Consider the following 23,579-nt stretch of genomic DNA (forward strand, 5'->3'; position numbering starts at 1 on the left):
TTACTAGGGGCTCACCCATGCTCCTGTATAGGAGTGGGACCTTCTGTGCCTGATGGACATTGGAGGGACTGGGGCTGGTTTATCAATCTTTAGAATCACCATAAGAGACAGGAGCAGAATTAGGCCACTTGGCCTACTGAGTCTGCTCCACTATTCAATCATGGCTGATATTTTTCTCATCCCCATTCTCCTGCCTTTTCCCCATAACCCCTGATCCCCTTATTAATAAAGAACCTATCTATCTCTGTGTTAAAGACATTCACTGACCTGGCCCCCACAGCCTTCTGCGGCAAAGAGTTCCACAGATTCATCACTCTCTGGCTGAAGAAATTCCTCCTCATCTACATTTTAAAGAAACATCCCTTTAGCCTGAGGTTGTGTCCTCTGGTTCTAGTTTTTCCTACTAATGGAAACATCCTCTCCACATCCACACTATTGCATTCTGGTTTAATGTGTGATATGTTTTATGTTGATGCCACATCCCTTTAATGGGCTGCTCATTTAAACTGTCTCTCGGTTTGTTGAGTTTAGTTGGCTACACGCTAAAGATATATAAGAGCAGTTTGAGAGAGGCGTTGTTGGTTGAAGGTGCAGTCTGGTAAGTATTATAAAGGGTAGACTCCTGAAGTGGTCTCTTCATTGGGTGGAAGTGAAATTCTGTGGATGCTGGAATCTGAAACAAAAACAGAAAATGTTGGAAAATCTCGGCAGGTCTGACAGCCTTTGTGGAGAGAGAATAGAGCCAACGTTTCGAGTCAGCATGGCACTTTGTCAGAGCTTTGATGAAGCTTCATCCAGGCTCATAGAATCCCTACAATGCAGAAGGAGACCCATCAAGTCTGCACCAACTTATACCCAGGCTTACCCCGTAACCCCACGTACTTACCCTGCTACTTCCCTGAAGCTTGCAACACTAAGGGGCAAATTTAGCATGGCCAATCCACTTAACCCACATGTTTTTCAGAATGTGGAGGAAACTGGAGCACCTGGAGGAAACCCATGCAGACACAGGGAGAATGTGCAAACTCCACTCAGACAATGACCCTAGGTCGGAATTGAACCCAGATCCCTGACACTGTGAGGCAGCAGTGCTAACCACTGGGCCCCTCAGAACGTTAGCTCTGTTTTTCCTCCAGAGTCACTGTCAGACCTGCTGAGATTTTCCAACACTTTCTTACCTATTCATGCTTCAATTTTTTACGTTTCACTTTTCCAGACTGATGCCACACAGGCAGTTTCCCCAGTTCGGCGAGTTCCGTCAATATCTGACACAGATGGTAATCGGCAAAGGTATGTCTATTTCACAGTGCCTTCTGTATTTCTCCACTGGGCGCTGGATCAGGTCGGGACGTTTATTGTTATTCAAATCACCAAAACCCTTTTGTTATCTGACCCGTGAAGTTGCAGCAATTTGGGGGCTTTTTGCTTGGGTGTTAAACACCAAGATCACTTCAGCAAAGACTGAACCCTACCGGGGAGTTAAATCTTTGCGCTGATGCCTGTTTCTTATTCCTGCACACAGCCCACAGCTGAAATCCTCGCTGAGTCTGGACGATTTCAAACTGATCGCCGTCCTGGGCAGGGGACACTTTGGAAAGGTAAGAATCCAAATGATTTGGGATTTTCACATTGGTTATTCGGGCTGTATGGGAGGGGAGGGGGATGCGGAAATGGGGGAGAAGGGGTGCTGGGATGTCGGGAAGTGGGGTGGTGTGGGGGAGATGGGAGGTGGGAGGAGGGTCTTGGGGAGGTGTGATGCTCGGGAGGCCAAAGACACAGGGTGTAAGACGCAAGGTATTCCTGGCAAATGTTGTGCTGGGGTATTTTGGGACATGGCTATAGGATAATGCAGAGAGGATGTCAGTGAGGGTGAGGGTAGTCTGCAGGCAGAGAAGAAACTGAGCCCTGGGTCACGCAGACAGCTGAGGTCATGCTTGACCTCAGCTTTGGGAGAGGGTTTGCCTGAAAGCTGTTAAATGTGGCAGGACAGGGTGAGAGAATGGTTTAATAACACACACTGTGTCCTAAAGTTTTTTAAAGTTATTCATTAGTGCCATGAGTAAGGCTTATGTAAACACTACAATGAAGTTACAATAAAACTCCCCTAGTCACCACACTCCGGTGCCTGTTCAGGTCAATGCACCTAACCGACACGTTTTTCAGAGTGTGGGAGAAAACCCATGCAAACATGGGGAGAAGGTGCAGACTCCACACAGACCCAAGCTGGGAATTGAACCTGGGTCCCTGACGCTGTGAGGCAGCAGTGCTAACCACTGTGGAGGACAGGATTTTCTGACACCAAACATGCCCCCCCACCTGCTGCTGCATCTTGTGCAGCGGCAGCGACCCATCTGTGCTTCCATTGCTACCAATGTCTGCGGGATTTTGCGAGCCTCATATTCTCCACTGTCTGGGAACGTGCCACAGGAGGTCACGTCAGCAGGACTGGAAGATCCCACTGGTGGGAAGGGCTGGAAAAGGTCAGCTGTAGAATTTAGTAATTAGAGTAGAATGATTTAATTTGACTTTTATTATTGTCACATGTATTAAGTGAAAAGTATTGCTACTTGCACTATACAGACAAAGCATACCGTTCATAGAGAAGGAAAAGGGAGAGTGCAGAATGTAGTGTTACAGTCATAGTTAGGGTGTAGAGAAAGATCAACTTAATTCAAAGTAGGTCCATTCAAAAGTCTGACAACAGCAGGGAAGAAGCTGTTCTTGAGTCGGTTGGTACATGTCCTCAGACTTTTGTATCTTTTTCCCGACAGAAGAAGGTGGAAGAGAGAATGTCCGGGATGTGTGGGGTTCTTGATTATGCTGGCTGCTTTGCTGAGGCAGCGGGAAGTGTAGACAAAGTCAATTGATGGGAGGCTGGTTTGCGTGATGGATTGGGCTACATTCACGGCCTTTTGTAGTTTCTTGCGGTCTTGGTCAGAGCAGGAGCCCATACCAGGCTGTGATACAACCAGAAAGAATGCTTCCTATGGTGTATCTGTAAAAGTTGGTGTGTCATTTCTGACATGCCAAATTTCCTTAGTCTGCTGAGAAATTAGAGGTGCTGGTGGGCTTTCTTAACTATAGTGTCAGCATGGAGGGGACCAGGACAGGTTGTTGGTGAAAGCAAGGAGGTTAAGATACATGTAAATCTCTCAGCTGAAATACGGTATTCAGTATTGGGCACCATGCTTTGGGAAAGGCGGAGGTGAGAGAGTGCAGAAGAAGTTTATGGGGATGAGAAACTGAAGATAGGTTGGGAATGTTCTCCTTGGAGAGAAGGCAGCTGAGAGGAGATGTCATAGAAATATTCCAAATCCTGAGGGATCCCTGTCCTTTTCCTTGGCTAACCCACACCAGGTGACCACTGTTCCCAAAAGGTTACCTGACTGTCACTTGACCCACCCTATTTGCCAGAACCTGATCCAACACTGCCTCCTTCCTCACTGGGCTTGGAGCTTTCTGATCACAAACCAATCCTGACATGGAACGGCATCCAAGGAACGGAACCAATACTTCATTGTCGCTGGGTCAAAATATCTGACGTCCCTCCCTGCAGCGGTAGAAGAAGGTACAATGCACTTCCTCAAAGGCATATTGGAAATGGGCAATAATCATTGGCCTGGCCAGTAACGCCCACAGTTAGCTGGATCCACAGTTGGAAACATAGAATCCCTACAGTGCAGAAAGAGGCCACTCTGCCCATCATGCCTGCACTCCGAAAGACCATCTTACCCAGCCCCATTCCCTATCCCACATATTTGCCCTGCTAATACCTCCAGCCTTCTCATTGTGGAACACTAAGGAGCAATTTAGTATGGCCAATCCACCCAACCATCGTGTCTTTCAAACTGTGAGAGGAAACTGGAGCAATTGGAGGAAACCCACATGGACATAGAATGTGCAAGCTCCACGCAGACAGTGACCCAAGCCAGGAATCGAACTGGGGTCCCTGGCACTGAGGCTGCAGTGCTAACCACTGTGCCACCGTGACGTGCTCAAGGTGATGATGATAAAGCAAAGGCACAGCTTCTTTGTCTGCTAAAGAGAGTTCACAGTCAATCCTATTTCCCCCTTCCCCACTGCTCTCCCACCCTTGTCTTCCAACTATCCCCATTTATATTCTTGTGAGGGGAAGTGACGATGTAATTGGCACTGTGGATGTGCCTACACCTCAGGGACAGCAGCAGCTCAAGAAGGCAGTTCACCAACACCTTCTCGAGGGCATTCAGGGATGGGCAATAACTGCTGGCTGAGTCAGCGACACTCATGTTTGAGGGATGAAGAAGAATAACCTCAGCAGCACTTAGATGAAAGTTTAAAGTTTATTTATTAGTCACAAGTAGGCTTTCATTAACACTGCAATGAAGTTACTGTGAAAATCCCCTAGTCGCCACACTCCGGCACCTGTTCGGGTACACTGAGGGAGAATTTAGCACGGCCAGCGCACCTAACCAGCACATCTTTCAAACTGTGGGAGGAAACCGGAGCACCTGGAGGAAACCCACGCAGACACAAGGAGAATGTGCAAACTCCAGACAGTCAGTGAGCCAAGCCAGGAATCAAACCTGGGTCCCTGGCGCTATGAGACAGCAGTGCCACTATGCCATTCATTCTCTGGTTCTTGGGTTGGAGCCACTCAAAGTTATCTATGCCAGACGAAGGGATGGAAACTGAACCACATGTCACAGCGATCAAAAAGCTTTCATTTTGGACACCTTGGGTTTTTCCTTACAACAGGTGCTGCTGTCGGAGTACAAAAAATCAGGACAACTGTTTGCCATTAAAGCCTTGAAGAAAGGAGATATTGTTGCAAGGGATGAGGTTGACAGGTGAGAATTGCTTGCTTTTTAAACAGATTTACACTGAGTTTTATGGAATCTGTACAATCTCTAAATGCAGGAGGACGACATCCGGCCCATTGGGTCTGCACCGACCACAATCCCATCCAGCCCTATCCCCATAACCCCACATCTTTACCCTGCTAATGCCCTGACACAACGGACAATTTATCATGGCCAATCCATCCAACCCGCACATGTTTGGACTGTGGGAGGAAACGGGAGCGCCCGGAGGAAACCCACACAGACACGAGGAGAACGTGCAAACTCCACACCGACAGTAGCCCAAGCCGGGAATCGAACCTGGGTCCCTGACACTGAGGCAGCAGTGCTAACCACTGGGCCACTGTGCTGTCGAGCATTGATTACAATATTCAGCACCACACAGTAACAGGCCCTTCGACCCAACTAGTCCATGTTGATGGAGGCGAACTGCTTCCACACCCTGGTACTTCTCACCTTATCAACATAATTTGATTCTTTGCTTTCCGTTCCTACGTGTCGCAGCTACTTGTGGCAGCAGGTTGCACCCCCTCACCAGTCCCTGGGAAAGGAAGTTTCCACAGTTGCATTTTTGGATGATTGTCTTTTAATGATGGCCTCTTGCAGTCAATCAACTACATGGATTGCGTTTAACACTGCGCTCAGTCCCTGGACAGGCTGTGTTTAACGCTGCAGTCAGTCCAGTGGATAGGGTGCATTTAACACTGTGCTAGGTCCAGTGTACAGACTGCATTTAACACTGTGCTCAGTCCAGGGTACAGACTGTGTTTAACACTGTGCTCAGTCCAGGGTACAGACTGTGTTTAACACTGTGCTCAGTCCAGGGTACAGACTGTGTTTAACACTGTGCTCAGTCCAGGGTACAGACTGTGTTTAACACTGTGCTCAGTCCAGGGTACAGACTGTGTTTAACACTGTGCTCAGTCCAGGGTACAGACTGCGTTTAACACTACGCTCAGTCCAGTGTACAGACTGCATTTAACACTGTGCTCAGTCCCTGTACACACTGCATTTAACACTGCGCTCAGTCCAAGGTACAGACTGCGTTTAACATAGCGATCAGTCCATTGCACAGGCTATATTTAACACTGCTCTCAGTCCCTGTACACACTGTATTTAACACTGCGCTCAGTCCAATATACATGCTGCGTTTAACATCGCGATCAGTCCATTGTACAGGCTATATTTAACATTGTGCTCGGTCTCCTTACAGACTGCATTTAACACTATGATCAGTCCAGTGTACACACTGCATTTAACACTGTGCTCAGTCCCGTATACAGGCTGTGTTTAACACTGCGATTAGTCCCTGGGTGGATTGCGTTTAACACTCCGCTCAGTCCAGTGGACAGACTGTGTTTAATATTTTCTGTTCTCCCAAGTAACGCTGCTACAGATCTCTGCGTCAGCCGATGGTTTTAATTATTGTGTTGTCTCTGCAGTCTGATGTGTGAGAAACGGATCTTCGAGACAGTGAACACCTCCAATCACCCGTTCCTCGTCAATCTTTTTGCGTGCTTTCAAACTCCGGAACATGTGTGTTTTGTGATGGAATACACGGCTGGAGGGGATCTGATGATGCACATTCATGCTGATGTCTTCTCGGAGCCCCGGGCTGTGTGAGTACCTCAGACACTGCTGCTTCCGTAACGCTTGTCCGTCGCCTGGAACCTCGACCTGTAGTGCAGCTTTGTCAGCCTGGGGGAGGGGGGTGATCAATTGGTCAAGTACCTGCCTTCGAACTGCAAGCTTCCTGCACACACATCTAGGCTGACTCTCCGGTGTAGTGTGGAGAGGGGGCTGCCTTGCCAGCGATGCCGTTTTTTGAGTGACATGTGAGACTGAGGGCTGCTTGGGCAGACGTGCATCGTCCTCTGCAGGAGAGGAGGAGGGAGAGGGGATGTCTTGGTCTGGGAGGAATAAAGAGGAGATAGGAATGGTGCCAGGGATTGGTTAGCCAGGGAGCCTGGAAGCTGAGATTATTCTCCGTACACCATGGAAGGATAGAGGGGGATTTAGAGGTGTTCAGGATGATAGGGATATATTTCTAGAGTAGGAAGGGGGAAGTTATTCCAAGTGCCAGAAGGTGGGACTGGGTGTGGATGTAGTTAGGATATAGTTGGGGTACGAGTACGGGTGTGGGTGGAGGGGGGATGTAGTTGGGGTACGGGTGTGGGTGGAGGGGGAATGTTATTGGGGTAGGGGTGGAGGGGATGTAGTTGAGGTACAGTGGAGGGGTGGGCAAGGAATGTTGACATTGTGTGGACAGGCTAACAAACTAAAATTGAGCGACATGGTGGAACAGTGGTTAGCTTAAGTTTTTTTATTGTCACATGTGGGCTTACATTAACACTGCAGTGAAGTTACTGGGAGAATTTAGCATGGCCAGTGCACCTAACCAACATATCTTTCTGGATTGTGGGAGGAAACCGGAGCATCTGGAGGAAACCCATGCAAATACGGGGAGAACGTGCAGACTCTGCACAGGCAGTGACCCAAGCTGGGAACCAAACCTGGGTCCCAGGCGCTGTGAGGCCGCAGTGCTAACCACTGTGCCACCAAGCAGCACTGCTGCCTCACTGCATAGTAAATCTGGGTTCAAATCTGGCCTTGTGTCTCTCTCGCTGTGTCTGCGTGGGTTTCCTCCAGGTGCTCTGGTTTCCTCCCACAGTCCAAAGATGCGGGGATTAAGTGGATTTGCCGTGTTAAATGCACGGGGTTATGGGGATAAGGTGCAGGGTCTATGTCCAATGGTCTTTTGGAGAGTCAGTGCCGACTCAATGGGCTGAATGGCCTCTTTTTTGCTCTGTAGGGGTTTCTATGGTGCTATGGAAACAGATTGATGGTTAAAGGCAGAAGAATGGGACAGATAAGGAGTTGGCGTTTTACACAGCAGGTTGTTCTGAAATGGGCTGAGGAAGCAGATTCATTAGTGGCTTTCAAGAAGGAATTGCGTTACTGACAATGGAAGGAACATTGTGAGGGTTGGGGGGGGGGCGGCGGTGAAGACAGCAGTTGAGGTGGGTTTGTGTCTCTTTCAGAGAGAAAGCACAGGTACGTTGGCCAAATGACCACCTGTGCTCTGATTCTACATTGAACTGTCTCTCTCATTCTTTGGAGATGTCAGTGAGTATTTCATTCAAACCAATCTATCTTCCTTTCCTGAGGTCTGTCGGTAAAATCACCAAGTCTCAGATAACCAGAGGCTCTGGTTCCCTTAGAGGAAGGGGAGCTGATTGATGGTGATTTAACCTGAGGACCACCACGTGGGGCAAGGTTGAGAAGGCGGGGCCATCATGAATAAGCTCAGCTAGCACGGGAATTGAGCCTGCACTGTGTGTTTTCCCTGCTGTAAACGTCTATGACCTCTAGGTGTCACTAACCAGCCATCCAGCTAACTGAGCTAAGCAGATTCAGTAATCCCACTGTGGATCTTTAAATTCATATGAAGATGCAGCAGAGAATGAGGCCATTTGATCTCGCCTGAACCATGGAATAGAATCATAGAATCCCTACAGTGCAGAAGGAGGCCATTTGACCCATCAAGTCTGCACCGACCACCGTCCCACCAAGGCCCTATCCCGGTAACCCCACATATTTACCCTGCTAATCTCCCTGACACTAAGGAGCAATTTAATATGGCCAATCAGTGTGATCCACACATCTTTGTGGGAAGAAACCAGAGCTCCTGGAGGAAACACGGGAACACAGCACAGTGGTTAGCACTGCTTCTTCACAGCTCCAGGGATCTAGGTTCGATTCTTGGCTTGGGTCACTGTCTGTGTGCAGTTTGCACATTCTCCTTGTGTCTGCATGGGTTTCCTTTGGGTGCTCTGGTTTCCTCCCACACTCCAAAGAAGTGTAGGTTAGGTTAATTGGCCATGCTAAGCATTGTCCTTAGTGTCCTGAGTTGCATAGGTTAGAGGGATTAGTGGATAAATGTGAAGGGGTAGGGCCTGGGTGGGATTGTGGTCGGTGCAGACGCTATGGGCTGAATGGCCTTTTTCTGTATTGTAGGGTTTCCATAATCATTCATTTCTATGAAACCCACGCAGACACTGGGAGAATATGCAGGCTCCACACAGACAGTGACACGAGTTGGGAATCAAACGCAGGTCCCTGGTGCTATGAGGCAGCAGTGCTAACCACTGTGCCGCTATGCCACCCAAAGAATGATCCAGTTAGTCCCACTCCCCTGCTTTTTCCCCAAGACTCTAAGTACTTTCCCTTCAGATATTCATCCAGTGATGCCTTTGGAAAGGTACTATTAAATCTGCTTTCACCATTCTTCCAGACAGCTCATTTCAGATTACTCAGTTTGTACGGGAAAAATTCCCTCAAGTCGTGATTCTGTGTCATAAGTAAAGCAATTCCAGACTTATTTCTCTCATTCAAACACTCGATAATCACAGGCATCACCTCACAGAATTGTGTAGAACTTGTCACACAAATAATAATGTATACGGGCAGTCATCTGTGCCTCTATTTAACCTCCGCACAACCTCTTCCCACCCTCTCTTTATCTAACTATCAACTTAACTTTCTAATTTTTTTCTTACTCGGAAGTTTTTGACACCACTATAAATGATCAGAGGGGCGGGGATGGGGAGGCAGAGGACCTCCCTTGTGAACCTCCTGGGCCTGGTCAGACTCGTTGGCAGCAGGTCCGAGAGTGAGCAACCGAGGGGGTTATCTAGCCCGACGGTCTGCCCCTCTACGTGGCCAAGTGTCCCTGGAGAGGGAACATGTGGTGTCCGAGGGTGCCATTGATGCCTTCTGTGCCCATTGGGCATTGCAGGGACTGACCCCGTTAATCACATTTTGATTTAATACAAAGAAAGAACAGTACAGCACAGTAACAGGCCATTCGGCCCTCCGAGCCTGCATTGATCATGTTGTCCTATCTGGACCAACCACCTATATCCCTCTATACCCTGGCTGTTCATATGTCTATCCAAATAAGTCTTAAATGTCACTAACGTATCTGCCTCAAGCACTTCACTTGGCAGTGATTTCCAAGCCCCCACCACCCTCTGTGTAAAAAAACATCCCCCGCACATCTCCACTGAACCTTTCCCCCCCTTACCTTGAACTTGTGCCCCCTTGTAATTCTCATTTCTGCCCTGGAAAAAAGCTTCCAACTGTTCACCCTATTCACACCCCTCATAACTTTATAAACTTCTATCAGGTCGCCCCCTCAGCCTCCGTCTTTCCAGGGAGAACAATCCTGGTTTAATCTCTCCTCATAGCGAATACCCTCCGTTCCAGGCAACATCCTGGTAAACCTTTCCTATACCCTCTCCAGAACCACCACCTGCTCCTGGTAATGTGGTGACCAGAACTGGATACAGTATTCCAAATGTGGCCAAACCAATGTTTTACGTAACTCGGATAATTTGCCAACTTTTGCCCCGTCTGATGAAGAAAAACATGTCATACGCTTCCTTCATCACACTTTTCACCTGTGCTGTCACTTTTAAGGATCTGTGGAGCTGTACTCCCCAATCGCTTTGTGTGACTATGGTTCTGCCATTTAGTTTAGAGCTCTCGCCTGAATTGGGTCGACCAAACTGCATGTGTGATTCCTTGTGATTTCTTTTGTTTGATGTGATGTCCCTTTAAGGGGTTACTGTCTTGATTTGTCATCTTATTTGTCTAGTTGAATTTAATTGGTTGTGCATGCATTGTGTAAGCTGGAACAGCTAGGTGTGGGAAGCAGTCAGCACTGTCTCCATCCATAGAATCCCTACAATGCAGGAGGAGGCCATTTGGCCCGTTGTGTCTGCATTGACAACAATCCCACCTAGACCCTATCACCATAACCCCACATATTAACCGCACATATCTACCCTGCTAATCCCTCTAACCTGTCCATCCCGGGATGCTAAGGAGCAATTTAGCATGGCCAATCAATCTAACCCACGCATCTGTGGACTGTGGGAGAAACCAGAGCACCCGGAGGAAACTCGCACAGACACGGAGAATGTCCAAACTCTGCACAGACAGTGACCCAAGCTGGGAATTGAACCCGGGTCCCTGGAGCTATGAGGCAGCAATGCTAACCCGCCCCTTGCTAACCTTATCTGAGAATAAACTTGCTGAAGATGTGTTTCAGGCTTACTCCTTTGCCATACAATGTCTTAGGCAGACTTTCCACGGACTGGTTGGATACTCACGGGAGTGGATTCAGAAACAGAGTGAAAATTAAATCTGTAATTGTCCTTTGCAGGTTCTACGCTGCGTGTGTTGTTCTTGGGCTGCAGTTTCTTCACAATAACAAGATTGTGTACAGGTAAGAAAGCTCATAGCCAGATAACCAAGCTCATTTGAATTCTCCGATGAACAGCCCGTCCGATAATTTGCATGTTTCTAGATCTTTAGTGAAGTTAGGATTCACACCGTGGGCTCGATAGCAAAATGAGTGTCCTTAGATGAAAAGGGAGTAGCAGCAAATATTCAAAATTAGCCAAAGGGATGCAAAAGAGAGTTATAGTGGCTTTGGAGTTGTGAAACTGTACAATGGAGTTGCCTGTGGTTCAGTATGAGCAGTTACTGATGTACAATAATAACCTTGTTTCAAACTGAAGAAGTGAACAAAAGCTTATGTAAAGTTTATTCATTAGTCGCAAGTAAGGCTTACATTAACACTGCAATGAAGTTACTGTGAAATTCCCCTAGTCGCCACGCCCTGGCACCTGTTTGGGTCAATGCACCCTAACCTGCGCTTCTTTCAGATTGCGGGAGAAAAGCAGAGCACCTGGAGGAAACCCACGCAGACACGGGGAGAATGTGCAAACTCCACACAGTGACCCAAGCAGGGAATTGAACCCAGATCCCTGGTGCTGTGAGGCAGCAGTGCTAACCACTGTGTCACTGTGCTGCCCGGATAAGAGAATTCATGGTTATGGGGAGAAAGCGGGAAAGTGGAACTGATCCACTTCAGATCAGCCATGATCTTATTGAATGGCGGGGCAGGCTGGAAGGGCTAGATGGCCTACTCCTGCTATTTCTTATGTTCTTAAATACATTTTGTATTCAGAGGCTGCAATGTGAAGCCTGTGGCCTTTCAGAAGAATATTAGAGAAATGGTTGTCAGTGAGAGAATTTTGGGTGGCATGGTGGTTCACACTGCTGCCTCACAGCGCTAGGGACCCGGGTTCAATTCCCTGCTTGGTTCACTGTCTGTGTGGAGTCTGCATGTTCTCCCCATGTGTGCGTGGGTTTCCTCCGGGTGCTCTAGTTTCCTCACACAGTCCAAAGATGTGCGGGTTAGGTGGATTGGCCGTTCTAAATTGACCCTTAGTGTCCAAAGATGTGCACGTTAGATGGATTGGGCATGACCAATGTGTGGGATAATGGGGATAGTGTGGGGGAACGGGGCTGGGTGAGATGCTTTGTCAGAGATTCAGTGCAGACTCGATGGGCTGACTGGCCTCCTCCTGCACTGTAGGGATTATATGATTGTACGATGTGTAGAAAGGGAGTGGAGTTAATTGGATTGAGTGTGATTGAGCCAGCACAGGCTAGATAAGACAAATGGCCTGAATCTGTGCTATGCTGTACTAGGATTAATAACCTGCTCTGACTCTGGATTAAGTGATTGTCATTGCTTCATTTATCTGTGATTGAGTCAGGGGTTAGCCTATAATATGTGCCTTTAACCTGTTTGAAGCTTACATGAGGTTGTGGCTCAGTGCAGAGGTCGAACCTGTTCCTTGAGGTCTGCACATCTTGATATTATGCAGTGCCTGTGGTAAAGCCATTCGAGCGCTTTTGGATCATCTGAGTCTCATCCTCTGGCACCCAAACTTTTTTCTATAATAGGATGCAGCGGAGTTTTACTGTCATGTTACCAGGAGGGATGAGACATTGTCACACGGAGACCAGGAACTGGTTCTCACTAAAGCAGCGATGTTTAAGTGGTGCCTGCCAACCCACGCTGGCTATGCTAAATCTCTCCCTCTACCCATCTCTCCATCTAGGGTGGCGTAATGGTTAGCACTGCTGTCTCACAGCGCCAGGGACCCAGGTTCGATTCCCGGCTTGGGTCACTGTTTGTGCGGAGTCTGCACATTCTACTCGTGTCCTCATGGGTTTCCTCCCACAGTCCAAAGGTGTATGGGTTAAGTGAATTGGCTGTGCTAAATTCTCAATGTATCTGAACAGGAGCCAGAGTGCGGCGACTGGGGGATTTTCAGATAAATTCATTGCAGTGTTAATGTAAGTTTACTTGTGACTAAAAAATAAACCTTACTTTTACTTTACTACCCACAGTATTTTAATCCTCACTTCTGGGTCAGTAATACAAAGATATCCGAAAATGAGCATGCTTAGAAACTAGTAACACACTGGCTGTAAAGCACCATCGGCTATTCTGGGAATGTTCCAAAGGTGTATGGACTTCCTCCTTGAATTTTAACTGACCCCAACACTTCTGCCTCATTTAAAGTTATCGTTTATTTTGGCAGTGGTTACAATATAGCTATTGTTTTTTGTTCCTGCAGGGACTTGAAGCTTGATAACTTGCTGCTGGACACAGAGGGTTATGTGAAAATCGCTGATTTTGGACTCTGTAAGGAAGGTTGGTATCACTTTTCTGAATTCAGCACAACGCGCATGACCCCTTTTACAAGTGCTGGGGTCAGTGTGTGCCCCCTTTGCCCAGGGCCGGGTCAGTGTGTGCCCCCTTTGCCCAGGGCCGGGTAGCATCCTAGTAAATCTTTTCTGCACTCTTTCCAGTCTAATGATATCCTTTCTATAATAGGGTGACCAGAACTGTACATAGTATTCCAAATGCGGCTGTACAAATGTCTTGTACAACTTCAACAAGACATCCTAGCTCCAGCTGTATTCAATGTTCTGACTGACGAAACCAAGCATGTTGAATGCCTTCTTCACCAACCTGTCCACCTGTGACTCCACTTTCAAGGAGCTATGAACCTAGATCTCTGTCCTGTAATTCTCCCAACGCCCTACCAAAGATGTGCAGGTTAGATGGATTGGCCATTCTAAATTGTCCTATAGTGTTAGAAGAACTAGCAAGGGTAAATGACCTGTTGTGGGGGTAGGACCTGGGTGGGATGATTGTGGTCAGTGCACACCCAATGTACCGAATGGCCACCTTCTGCACTGTAGAATTCTATGATTAACTAAGTCCTGCCCCGATTCGATCTACCAAAATGCATCACCTCACATTTATCTAACTTAAATGCCACCTGGCATTTATCGGCCCACTAGGTCAGTTGATCAAGCATTGTGATCCTAAATAAACTTCACCATCCACAGTGCCACCAGTCTTAGTGTCATGTGCAAACTTACTAACCGTGGCCCATAAAGTCATTAATATACATAACAAATAACGGTGGACCCAACACTGATCCCTGAGGCACACCACTGGTCACAGGGCTCCCAATTTGAAAAACAACCCTTGATAACCACACTCTGTCTTCTGTTGTTAGGCTAATTTTGTATTCAACTGGCTATGTCACCCTGGATCCCATGCGATTTAAGCTTATGCTACAACCTACCATGCAGTACTTTGTCAAAGGGCTTACTTTCACAGAGGGAGATGAACTTGTGGAACTCGCTGTCCCATAGCACAGTGGAGTCAGAATCATTAAATGATTCTGAGGAGATAGATATATTTCTGATATTAAAAAAAAAAGCAGGTTAAAGGGATAGGGGGAAGATGTGGGGAGGTGGATTTGAAGCCAGGGAGGGATTAATCATGATCTGACTGAATGGTGGAGCAGACTCGAAGGGCTGAATTTGCCAACTTCTGCTCTGAATTGCTATGTTCCTGTGTGAATACTTGGCCCTGAAGCTGATGATTTCCTTTAGACCTCCGTGCCAGTGTTAGTGTTTTCTTGGGTAACAGCAATATAAAGGCACTCAGCTGATTCTTAACACAAACCATGCTGGACACCATGCATCCAGTACAAGGACTTTAATTACTTGTGCACAAGGAGAACTCTCAACAGCCAACATGGAATGGCTGGAGCAGTTCTGAGGTTAGAGAAACAGCTCAGTAGTTGTAGTTAATTACAGCAAATCAGGAATATCTTCCATTGACGTATATATCCACCAATCATAGCACAGCCCTTTGCCCTTTTCTACCCAATAGAAAACTAATCCTTCATTAGCGTAACATGTCCTCATATCTTACTATTTAGTAATTTCTGCTGTCCTGACCTGGAATGCAGTTTTTATGGAACAGTTTTAGATATACTCACTTGTCCTGCGTATGTCAGTGTTGGCCTTACTGAAGGCTGTGTTTGGCTAATAATCATTTTCCATTATTTGACAATTATGGCACTTTAATTTTCACAATTGTTGTAGCCCAACTTCCATACCAGCAGTGCTAAGACATGTTGTTTCGGTGTAGCTTTGCACGTTCTGGGTTTATTGTGTAGATTTGTGTTCATTCTGTTAATGTATTCAGATCAAACTATCTGGACAAATAACTGTTTTATCACTGTAGATATGGGATATGGAGAGCGAACAAGCACGTTCTGTGGCACACCGGAATTCCTTGCTCCCGAGGTTCTGACTGACACGTCCTACACCCGGGCTGTGGATTGGTGGGGTCTTGGTGTCCTCATCTACGAGATGCTGGTGGGAGAGGTGAGTGATCACTATTCCGCTAAACCCATGTGGTTATGTCCTTGAGTGTTTCCTCTTTCTTAGGAAAAAGCTGTTCAGAATATGGGAACAGGAGGTCACTAAGCAGCGGGTGGCCGCATTGATCTAGGGATGTGATCCTCGCTTTGGGTGTTATAATCACAGTTTGTGAGAGGACCGAGATTCAAATCCCGGTCAAACCCTTTGCTTTTGTTTCCTCTGGGGGAAGTGGTGGCTTAGTGGTATTATCACTGGAATGTTAATCCAGAAACTCAGCTAATGTTCTGGGGACCCAAGTTCGAATCCTGCCAAGGCAGCTGATGGAATTTGAATTCAATAAAAAGAATCTGGAATTAAGAATCTACTGTTGACCATGAAACCATTGTGGGGAAAAACCCATCTGGTTCACTGATGTCCCTTTAGGGAAGGAAACTGCCATTCTTCCCGGTCTGGCCTACATGTGACTCCAGAGCCACAGCAATGTGGTTGACTCTCAATTGCCCATAGAAATGGCCACCACCTCCCCCACAGGAAACAAGAGCAAAGGGTTTGACCAGGATTTGAATCTCGGTCCTCTCTCAAACTCTGTGATTATAACACCCAAAGCGAGGAGTACTCAGTTAAAAGGCAACTAGGGATGGGCAATAAATGCTGGTCGGCCAGCGATGCCCATGCCCCACGAATAAAACAAAAGCCAGTCTAAGAGATTGAGGCTGGTCTGGTACCGAACTCCATATTGCTGAATGCCTTTTGAAGAGCAAAAATCATCTCAATCCCTTCTTGAAATGAATTGAGCCAGCGTTATGTGAAATATGCGAAAGAGTGTTGCAAACCTGGGGCGGCAGAGTGGTTACCACTGCTGCCTCACAGTGCCAGGGACCTGGGTTCGATTCCCGGCTTGGGTCACTGTCTGTGCCGAGTCTGCATGTTCTCTCCATATCTGTGTGGGTTTCCTCCGGTGCTCCAGTTTCCTCCCACCGTCTGAAAGACGTGCTGGTTAAATGCATTGACCTGAACAGGCGCCAGAATGTGGCAACTGGGGAATTTCACAGTAACTTCATTGCAGTGTTAATGTAAGTCTTACTTTTGACACTTATAAATTTTACTTACCCCGTCACATATTTCACACCATACCTGCTCAACCAGCTGGCGTCGTTTCTCTTGAATCGGAGAAGATCACGGCAAAGAACCCCAAAACAAATACATACTCTATTTCTCTTCCCTAATAACCCTTTATCATCTGCATTACAGACCTGATGTGTTGCAAGGTTTGCCCCTCAACCACTCCCTGTGGCAAAGCATTGATGCTTCCACAACACTCTGCTCCTGACCTCTCATCACTAACTCCCTCACCAGAAGAATTCTCTCTATTGATTTTGGCATATTACCTCATCATTTTAACTCTTCATTGAATTTTCATGTAGCCTTCTTTATCCCAATGGGATCAGTTCCTGGATGGAGTATTGTGAGCAGTTTTGGGCCCTGTATCTAAGGAAGGATGTGCTGACCTTGGAAAGGGTCCAGAGGAGTTTAACAAGGATGATCCCTGGAATGAAGAACTTGTCGTATTAGGGTCAGTTGAGGACTCTGGGTCTGTACTTGTTGGAGTTTAGAAAGATGGGGGGGAGGGGATCTTATTGAAACTGACAGGATATTGCGAGGCCTGGATAGAGTGGACGTGGAGAGAATGTTTCCACTAGTAAGAAAAACTAGAACCAGAGGGCACAACCTCAGGCTAAAAGGACGATCCTTTAAAACAGTGATGAGGAGGAATTTCTTCAGCCAGAAAGTGGTGAATCTGTGGAACTCTGTGCCGCATAAGGCTGTGGAGGCCGGGGTCATTGAATCTCTTTAACACAGAGATAGATAGGTTCTTGATTAGTAAGGGGTCAGAGGTATGGGGAAAAGGCAGGAGAATGGGGATGAGAAAAGTATCAGCCATGATTGAATGGCACAGCAGACTTGATGGGCTGAGTGGCTTGATTCTGCTCCAATGTCTCACGGTCTTATAACCAGTGCTACTGTTTCTCACTCTGGCACCACTTGAGTGGTTTCATGTCTTTTCCATAATATAACTTCAAAAATGTCTTGTACAGATTTGACATTATCTCTTTACTCTTGTACTCTATTATTCTTTTGGCCTAGTTATGGCTGGGCCTCCACTCATGCCTTGAACGTTTGAGCCTCTCCCTCTCCACGATGCCATTATGTTATCTCTGATCATACCACTGTCGATGGAATACGAGTCAGTGCAAAGAATGGCTCTCGGAGTCAAGCTCGGCTCAACACAAGCTCAGAGCAAACAGTAGACCAGAGGCGAGCTCTCCCAATGCATAAGGTGGGCACCTCAAAACAATGCCTCACCAGGTCTCAGGCTCTGAAAACGTAACCCCTCCTCAACTGTGTCTCCAACAAAGCACAATGATCTGCAACCAAAAATACCAAGCAAAGAACTCTACTCGCCAAGTTTCCATCGTTGTTCATGTCAGTACCTTTAGTTTGCTCCAATTGAAAGAATGCGCTGGATTAAAAACAGCAAATGCTGGATAAACTCAGCAAGAGAGGAGGTGATGGCCTAGTGGTATTATCGCTAGACTATTAATCCAGAAGCTCAGCTAATGTTCTGGGACCTGGGTTTGAATCCCGCCACTGCAGATGGTGGAATTTGAATTCAATTAAAAATATATCTGGAATTAAGAATCTAATGATGACCATGAAAACGTTGTCAATTGTTGTAAAAATCCATCTGGTTCACTAATGTCCTTTAAGGAAGGAAATCTGCCGTCCTTACCCGCTCTGGCCTACACACAACTCCAGAGCCACAGCAATGTGGTTGAATCGCAACTGCTTTCGGGCAACTAGGGATGGACAATAAATGCTGGTTAGCCAGCGATGCCCGTGTCCCATGAATGAATAACAAAAAATCCGGCAGCGGCTGTGGAGTTAAGTAACATTATCATCTAACTCCACCTCTCCCTGCTTCCGCCACATCACCCCCACCACCATCCCAACACCGTGGAGGGCACCGATGGCCAGAAACGTCATTGGACCAGACACCTGGGTGGCTACAAAACTCGATCAGAGGCTGGTTATTCAGTGAGGAATAAATCCCCAAATCCTCATCACTCACTATACTGAGACCGAAGCCATAGATCCTTCAGCAGCACTCTCGCCTCTGGGTCAGACTGTCGTGGACTCAAGATTCATGTATTTGTCCAGACACCCCTTAAAAGTCACTATCATATCTGTTTCCACTACCTCTCCTGGCAGCGAGTTCTAGGCACCCACTACCCTCTGTGTAAAAGAAAAAAAATCCTACCTTATACATCTCCTTTAATCCTTACCCTCGCACCTTAACCCTATGCCCCCTAGTAATTGACTCTTCCACCCTGGGAGAAAGCTTCTGGCTATCCATTCTGTCCGTGTCCCTAATGATCTTGTAGACTTCTGTCAGGTCAACCCGTTCCAGTGAGAACAAACCAAGACTCTGTCCTCATAAGTGATGCCCTCCATACCAGGTAATATCCTGGTAAATCTTTTCTGTACCTTCTTCAAATCCTCCACATCCTTCCAGTAGTGTGACGACCAGAATTGAACACTGTTCCAAATGCGAACTCTGCAAGCTCTTTTAGTTGTCACATTATTTCTTGTTCTGTTACCTCCAGAGGGGCCATTCCAAACTTTTCCCTGGCAGGTAAGTAACCTTTACTATTCTTTCCTGCTATCTTCAACTCCAGGTATTAATGGATTCTGGAGCCGGCTGGGGTCATTAACGACTGTGAGCTAGCCTTTAGCCAAAGGGTCAACTTAGAGTTACATAACAGAGAATTGTAGCTAAGAGGGGTTCTTAGCTCTTGGCAATGGATCCATCAGTGCTCCTCCAGTTGCGGTCCAATCAGTGATCCTGCTGACTACGTCAGAGTCGTTAAGTTGAAGAATTCGCCGACATTCCATGGCCTGGTACAAGCGTACAAGTTTTAGGAGTTCCTTCTCTGTCTTAGATTATGTTACCGGTCTTCTATCATTCTCTCTCTTACAGTCATTGCTATACATTATTTCAGAGAACACCCATCCACACTCATTGGTTAATGAAACACGTATATAGAAATTGACAGCACTAATTGGTTCTGACCTCTGATCATGCACTGTACACGAGTTAGTGGTCTCTGCTGAAGTTAGCTGATCGCGAGCTGTGAATGTACGTACTGGCCTCAGTATATTGTAACAACATATCCCAGCACAAGTAAAACCTGAGACCTCAGCAGGATTTATCACGTGAGAAAATGTTAGTATCAATACGTTGTAGAAAATATTATAAAAATTATGAAGAAAAAATAAAACAGTTGTCTTTCCACAAGATGTCAGAAGGTGCAGCATGACATAGATAGGATGCAAGACTGGGTGGAGAAGTGGCAGATGGACTTAAACACGGATAAATGTGTAGTGGTCCATATTGGCAGGTCCAATAAGATGAAGGAGTACAATATCAAGGGTAGGAGTCTTAGCAGTGTTGAGGAGCAGAAGGACCTTGGGGTCTGGGTCCATAGGACTCTTAAATCGGCCTCGCAGGTGGAGGATGTGGTCAAGAAGGCATATGGTGTACTGGCCTTCATTAATCGAGGGATTGAGTTTAGGAGTTGGGAGGTAATGCTGCAACTTTAGAAGACCTTTGTCAGACCCCTCTTGGAGTACTGTGCACAGTTCTAGTCACCTCACTACAGGAAGGATGTGGAAGCTATTGAGGTGCAGAGGAGATTTACAAGGATGTTGCCTGGATTGAGAGGCATGCCTTATGAAGATAGATTGAGGGAGCTAGGTCTCTTCTCCCTGGAGAGACGAAGGTTGAGAGACGACCTGATAGAGGTTTATAAAATGTTGAGAGGAATAGATAGGGTGGATTCTCGGAGGCTATTTCCCAGGGCTGAAATGGTTGCTACGAGAGGACACAGGTTTAAGGTGCAGGGGAGCAAGTACAGAGGAGATGTGAGGGGTAAGTTTTTCACTCAGAGGGTGGTGAGTGAGTGGAATCGGCTGCCGTCGGTGGTGGTAGAGGCAAACTCGCTGGGGTCTTTTAAAAGACTTCTGGATGAGTACATGGGAGTTAATGGGATTGGGAGTTACAGATTGTTCTGTGGCCTAGTAGGTATGAATATGATCGGCGCAACTTGTGGGCCGAAGGGCCTGTTTGTGCTGTAGTGTTCTATGTTCAAAGTTGTACTGCAATGGTTTGACAAAGGGCATGGTTTAATCTGGAGCCGAGCTCTTCTCAGTGCCACTGCTGGGATATTGGCAGGACCCGAGGTTCTGCTCTGAATCCAGTGTCTTCAACCATTCTTTGATACCTCATGGAGTGAATTGAGTTTGCTGAAGCTGCCTTGTGATGATGGGGAACCCCAGGATGAGGCCGAGATGTATCATCCCCTTGGCACTTTTGGTGGAAGATTGGTGCAAAGGCACCGGCCTTGTATTTTTCACTTGTGTCGGGTTTCCCCATCATTTCTCCACCTTTGTTCCTGATTGGGTGTACCCAGCGTTACAGAGGAACATCAGGGATAGGCCATATACCCCATCAAACCATTTCTGCGAAATCATGGCTGATCTGTGATATAACACCTATTGTCACCTTTGCCTCATGTCGTGTATACCCTGGCTATCAAAAACTGAACATTATCTTCTGTGGGAAATTAACAATTGACGTCATCATTGGAGGAGAATTCCAAACTTCTACCAGGCTTTGCAGGAAGTCCTGTTTTCCTCATATAACTTTTCAAAGGTCTGGCTGGCAGTCATTTTCAATCTGTGCCCCTGCAGCGCCTGGCCTGACCCTGTGGCCAGCCTGCTTCCCCTCCAAGTGCCTGGTCTGCCATCCCCTTGTGTCAGGACAGGACTTTGTCTCCACAAGTACTATGCAGTGGTCAGTCCTACTAATGCTGTCATGAACAGATGCATCTGCAGCCGGCAGATTGGTGAAGGTAGGATCTAATAAGCTTTCCATTTGTCTTGGCACAATCTGGTAGATATGTTTCATATCCAGCTCACTCAGTCAGTGATGATGTGGGACATTGAACTCCCCTACCTAGAGTCCATTCTTTACCATCCTTAGTGCCTCTCCCAAGTGCCATTCAACGCGGAGCAATACTGGTTCACTAGCTGAGGGAAGATGGGCAGTAGGAATCGCAAGCTTTTCTTTGATTTGAAGTCTTGAGACCTGTGGTGGTGGAGGCAGGTGTAATAATAAATTTGAACTTTGCAAATGGGCCAGTTTAAGGGGGAATATTGGTGGGACTGTGGGGGGAAAGGGATGGAGAGTAAGGCTGATCAGAAATCCCTTTGCAACGCTAACACAGATACTAAGGGCAGAGTGGCCCCCTGCTGCTGGTAACAATTTGTGCTGAGTGTCCAACACTGTCTTCTCAGAACACCTGAGCGATGGACAATAAATGTTGGCAGCAGAGTGCACATTTGGAGAAAGTGACCACTCTCAGTGCTGTACAAGTCAGAGCAGTAATGATGATAGGGAGAAAGTGACACTATCTAACCCTCTCTGTCAGTTATACTCTCGCATATCTTCATGGATTGCATATCCATGTTCCTGTTGGTCCCTCACTTATGCATTGACACTTTGCAACTTGAAGTCAACTTGAACTGGGTGGCACAGCGACACGGTAGTTAACACTGTTGCCTCACAGCGCCAGGGACCCGGGTTCGATTCCTGGCCTGGGTCAGTAACTGTGTGGAGTTTGCACGTTCTCCTCATGCCTGTGTGGGTTTCCTGCAGGTGCTCCTGTTCCTCCCACAGTCCAAAAGACGTGCTGGTTAGCTGCATTGGCCGTGCTAAATTCTCCCTCAGTGTACCCAAACAGGCGCCAGATTGTGGTGACTAGGGGAATTTCACAGCAACTTCATTGCAGTGTTAACGTAAGCCTTATTTGTGACACGAATAAATAAACTTTAAAAAAAATCTTTACTTTTGAGTTTGGCTGGGAGCTCACTTGCTGCCCAGTACTTACACTGAAGTCTGTAACAGCAGATGGGGGCAGAGAGATTTTTGCAATGATTGAGAGAGCTAAAGCCTTTATACTACGTCATGTTTAGACAGAGCTGTATTGGCTGCATTGTCAGATCTCACTGGTGCTGGAATACTCACTAATAACTCAGATCAGTCAGCTGTTCTACTCAATATCAGCCCCGTCATCGCGTTTTACTACACAGTAAAGACTGTGCTTAAATCCAGTAACTGAAAGGCCCTTACGTCTTGATTCGGGCACAGCGATTGAGTTCTTTCTGTTTGCTTTGCAGTCGCCGTTTCCTGGGGATGACGAGGAAGAAGTGTTTGACAGCATTGTCAATGACGAGGTTCGATACCCACGATTCTTGTCAACTGAAGCCATTGCCATCATGAGAAGGGTAAAGGATCATCTGATTTCATTTATTATTGTCACATCTATTAGTATATACAACATACAGTGAAAAGTATTGTTGCTTGCATGTTATACAGACAAAGCATACTGTTCATAGAGAAGGAAATGAGAGAGTGCAGAATGTAGTGTTACAGTTATAGCTAGGGTGAAGAGAAAGATCAACTTAATGCAAGGTAGGTCCATTCAAAAGTCTGATAGCAGCAGGGAAGAAGCTGTTCTTGAGTCAGTTGGATAAGGTGAGCTTAGCAAATGAATGGGGGGAGATGGAGGATGTGAGTTCAAGGGTAAGGACAGTGAAGAACCTAATTGGATGTTTGGATTGTGTAGACAATGAAAGCAGTGACTGTAGCAGCTACCTGGATATTCTCTGTCTTAGTGACGAAGACATCCAGGTACATCTTGCAACTGTTCTTCAGCTGCGAAATCGATCTCCTGGAGATGTGGAAAACTAATGAACAACCTTTCAAAAGAAAAATAAGGAGAAGGGCGAAATGTGGGAATTAAAAAGGCACTCAGAAATACTTTTACAGGGAACGGGATGTGATCACACGGCAGTTGTCCTGTTGTGCAAAGGGGTGCAAAATGAGAGACACTAAATCGATAAGAGCGTGTGGTAGAAAGGGATAGCCACAGTGGCCAAGAACCGAATGGATTGGAATTAAAGGAAACTGATTTACATCAAGGGCACTGGCCAGTC

At 46.7% G+C, this 23,579-nt stretch overlaps 1 protein-coding gene across 1 annotated transcript in view; it reads left to right on the forward strand.

Moving 5' to 3' along the window:
- LOC145360858 (serine/threonine-protein kinase N2-like) overlaps positions 1 to 23,579 on the forward strand; it is a 144,923-nt gene that overhangs the window by 115,522 nt on the left and 5,822 nt on the right. Inside the window, exons 13-20 of the mRNA XM_080216337.1 lie at positions 1,217 to 1,290; positions 1,523 to 1,598; positions 4,738 to 4,829; positions 6,284 to 6,460; positions 11,071 to 11,133; positions 13,346 to 13,422; positions 15,322 to 15,464; positions 22,761 to 22,868. Of these exons, the coding sequence (XP_080072463.1) occupies positions 1,217 to 1,290; positions 1,523 to 1,598; positions 4,738 to 4,829; positions 6,284 to 6,460; positions 11,071 to 11,133; positions 13,346 to 13,422; positions 15,322 to 15,464; positions 22,761 to 22,868 (810 nt within the window). The remainder of the gene's footprint in view (positions 1 to 1,216; positions 1,291 to 1,522; positions 1,599 to 4,737; positions 4,830 to 6,283; positions 6,461 to 11,070; positions 11,134 to 13,345; positions 13,423 to 15,321; positions 15,465 to 22,760; positions 22,869 to 23,579) is intronic.

Source organism: Carcharhinus amblyrhynchos, chromosome 33 (genome assembly GCF_965287045.1).
Source record: "Carcharhinus amblyrhynchos chromosome 33, sCarAmb.v2.hapA, whole genome shotgun sequence".
Lineage (NCBI taxonomy): Eukaryota > Metazoa > Chordata > Chondrichthyes > Carcharhiniformes > Carcharhinidae > Carcharhinus > Carcharhinus amblyrhynchos.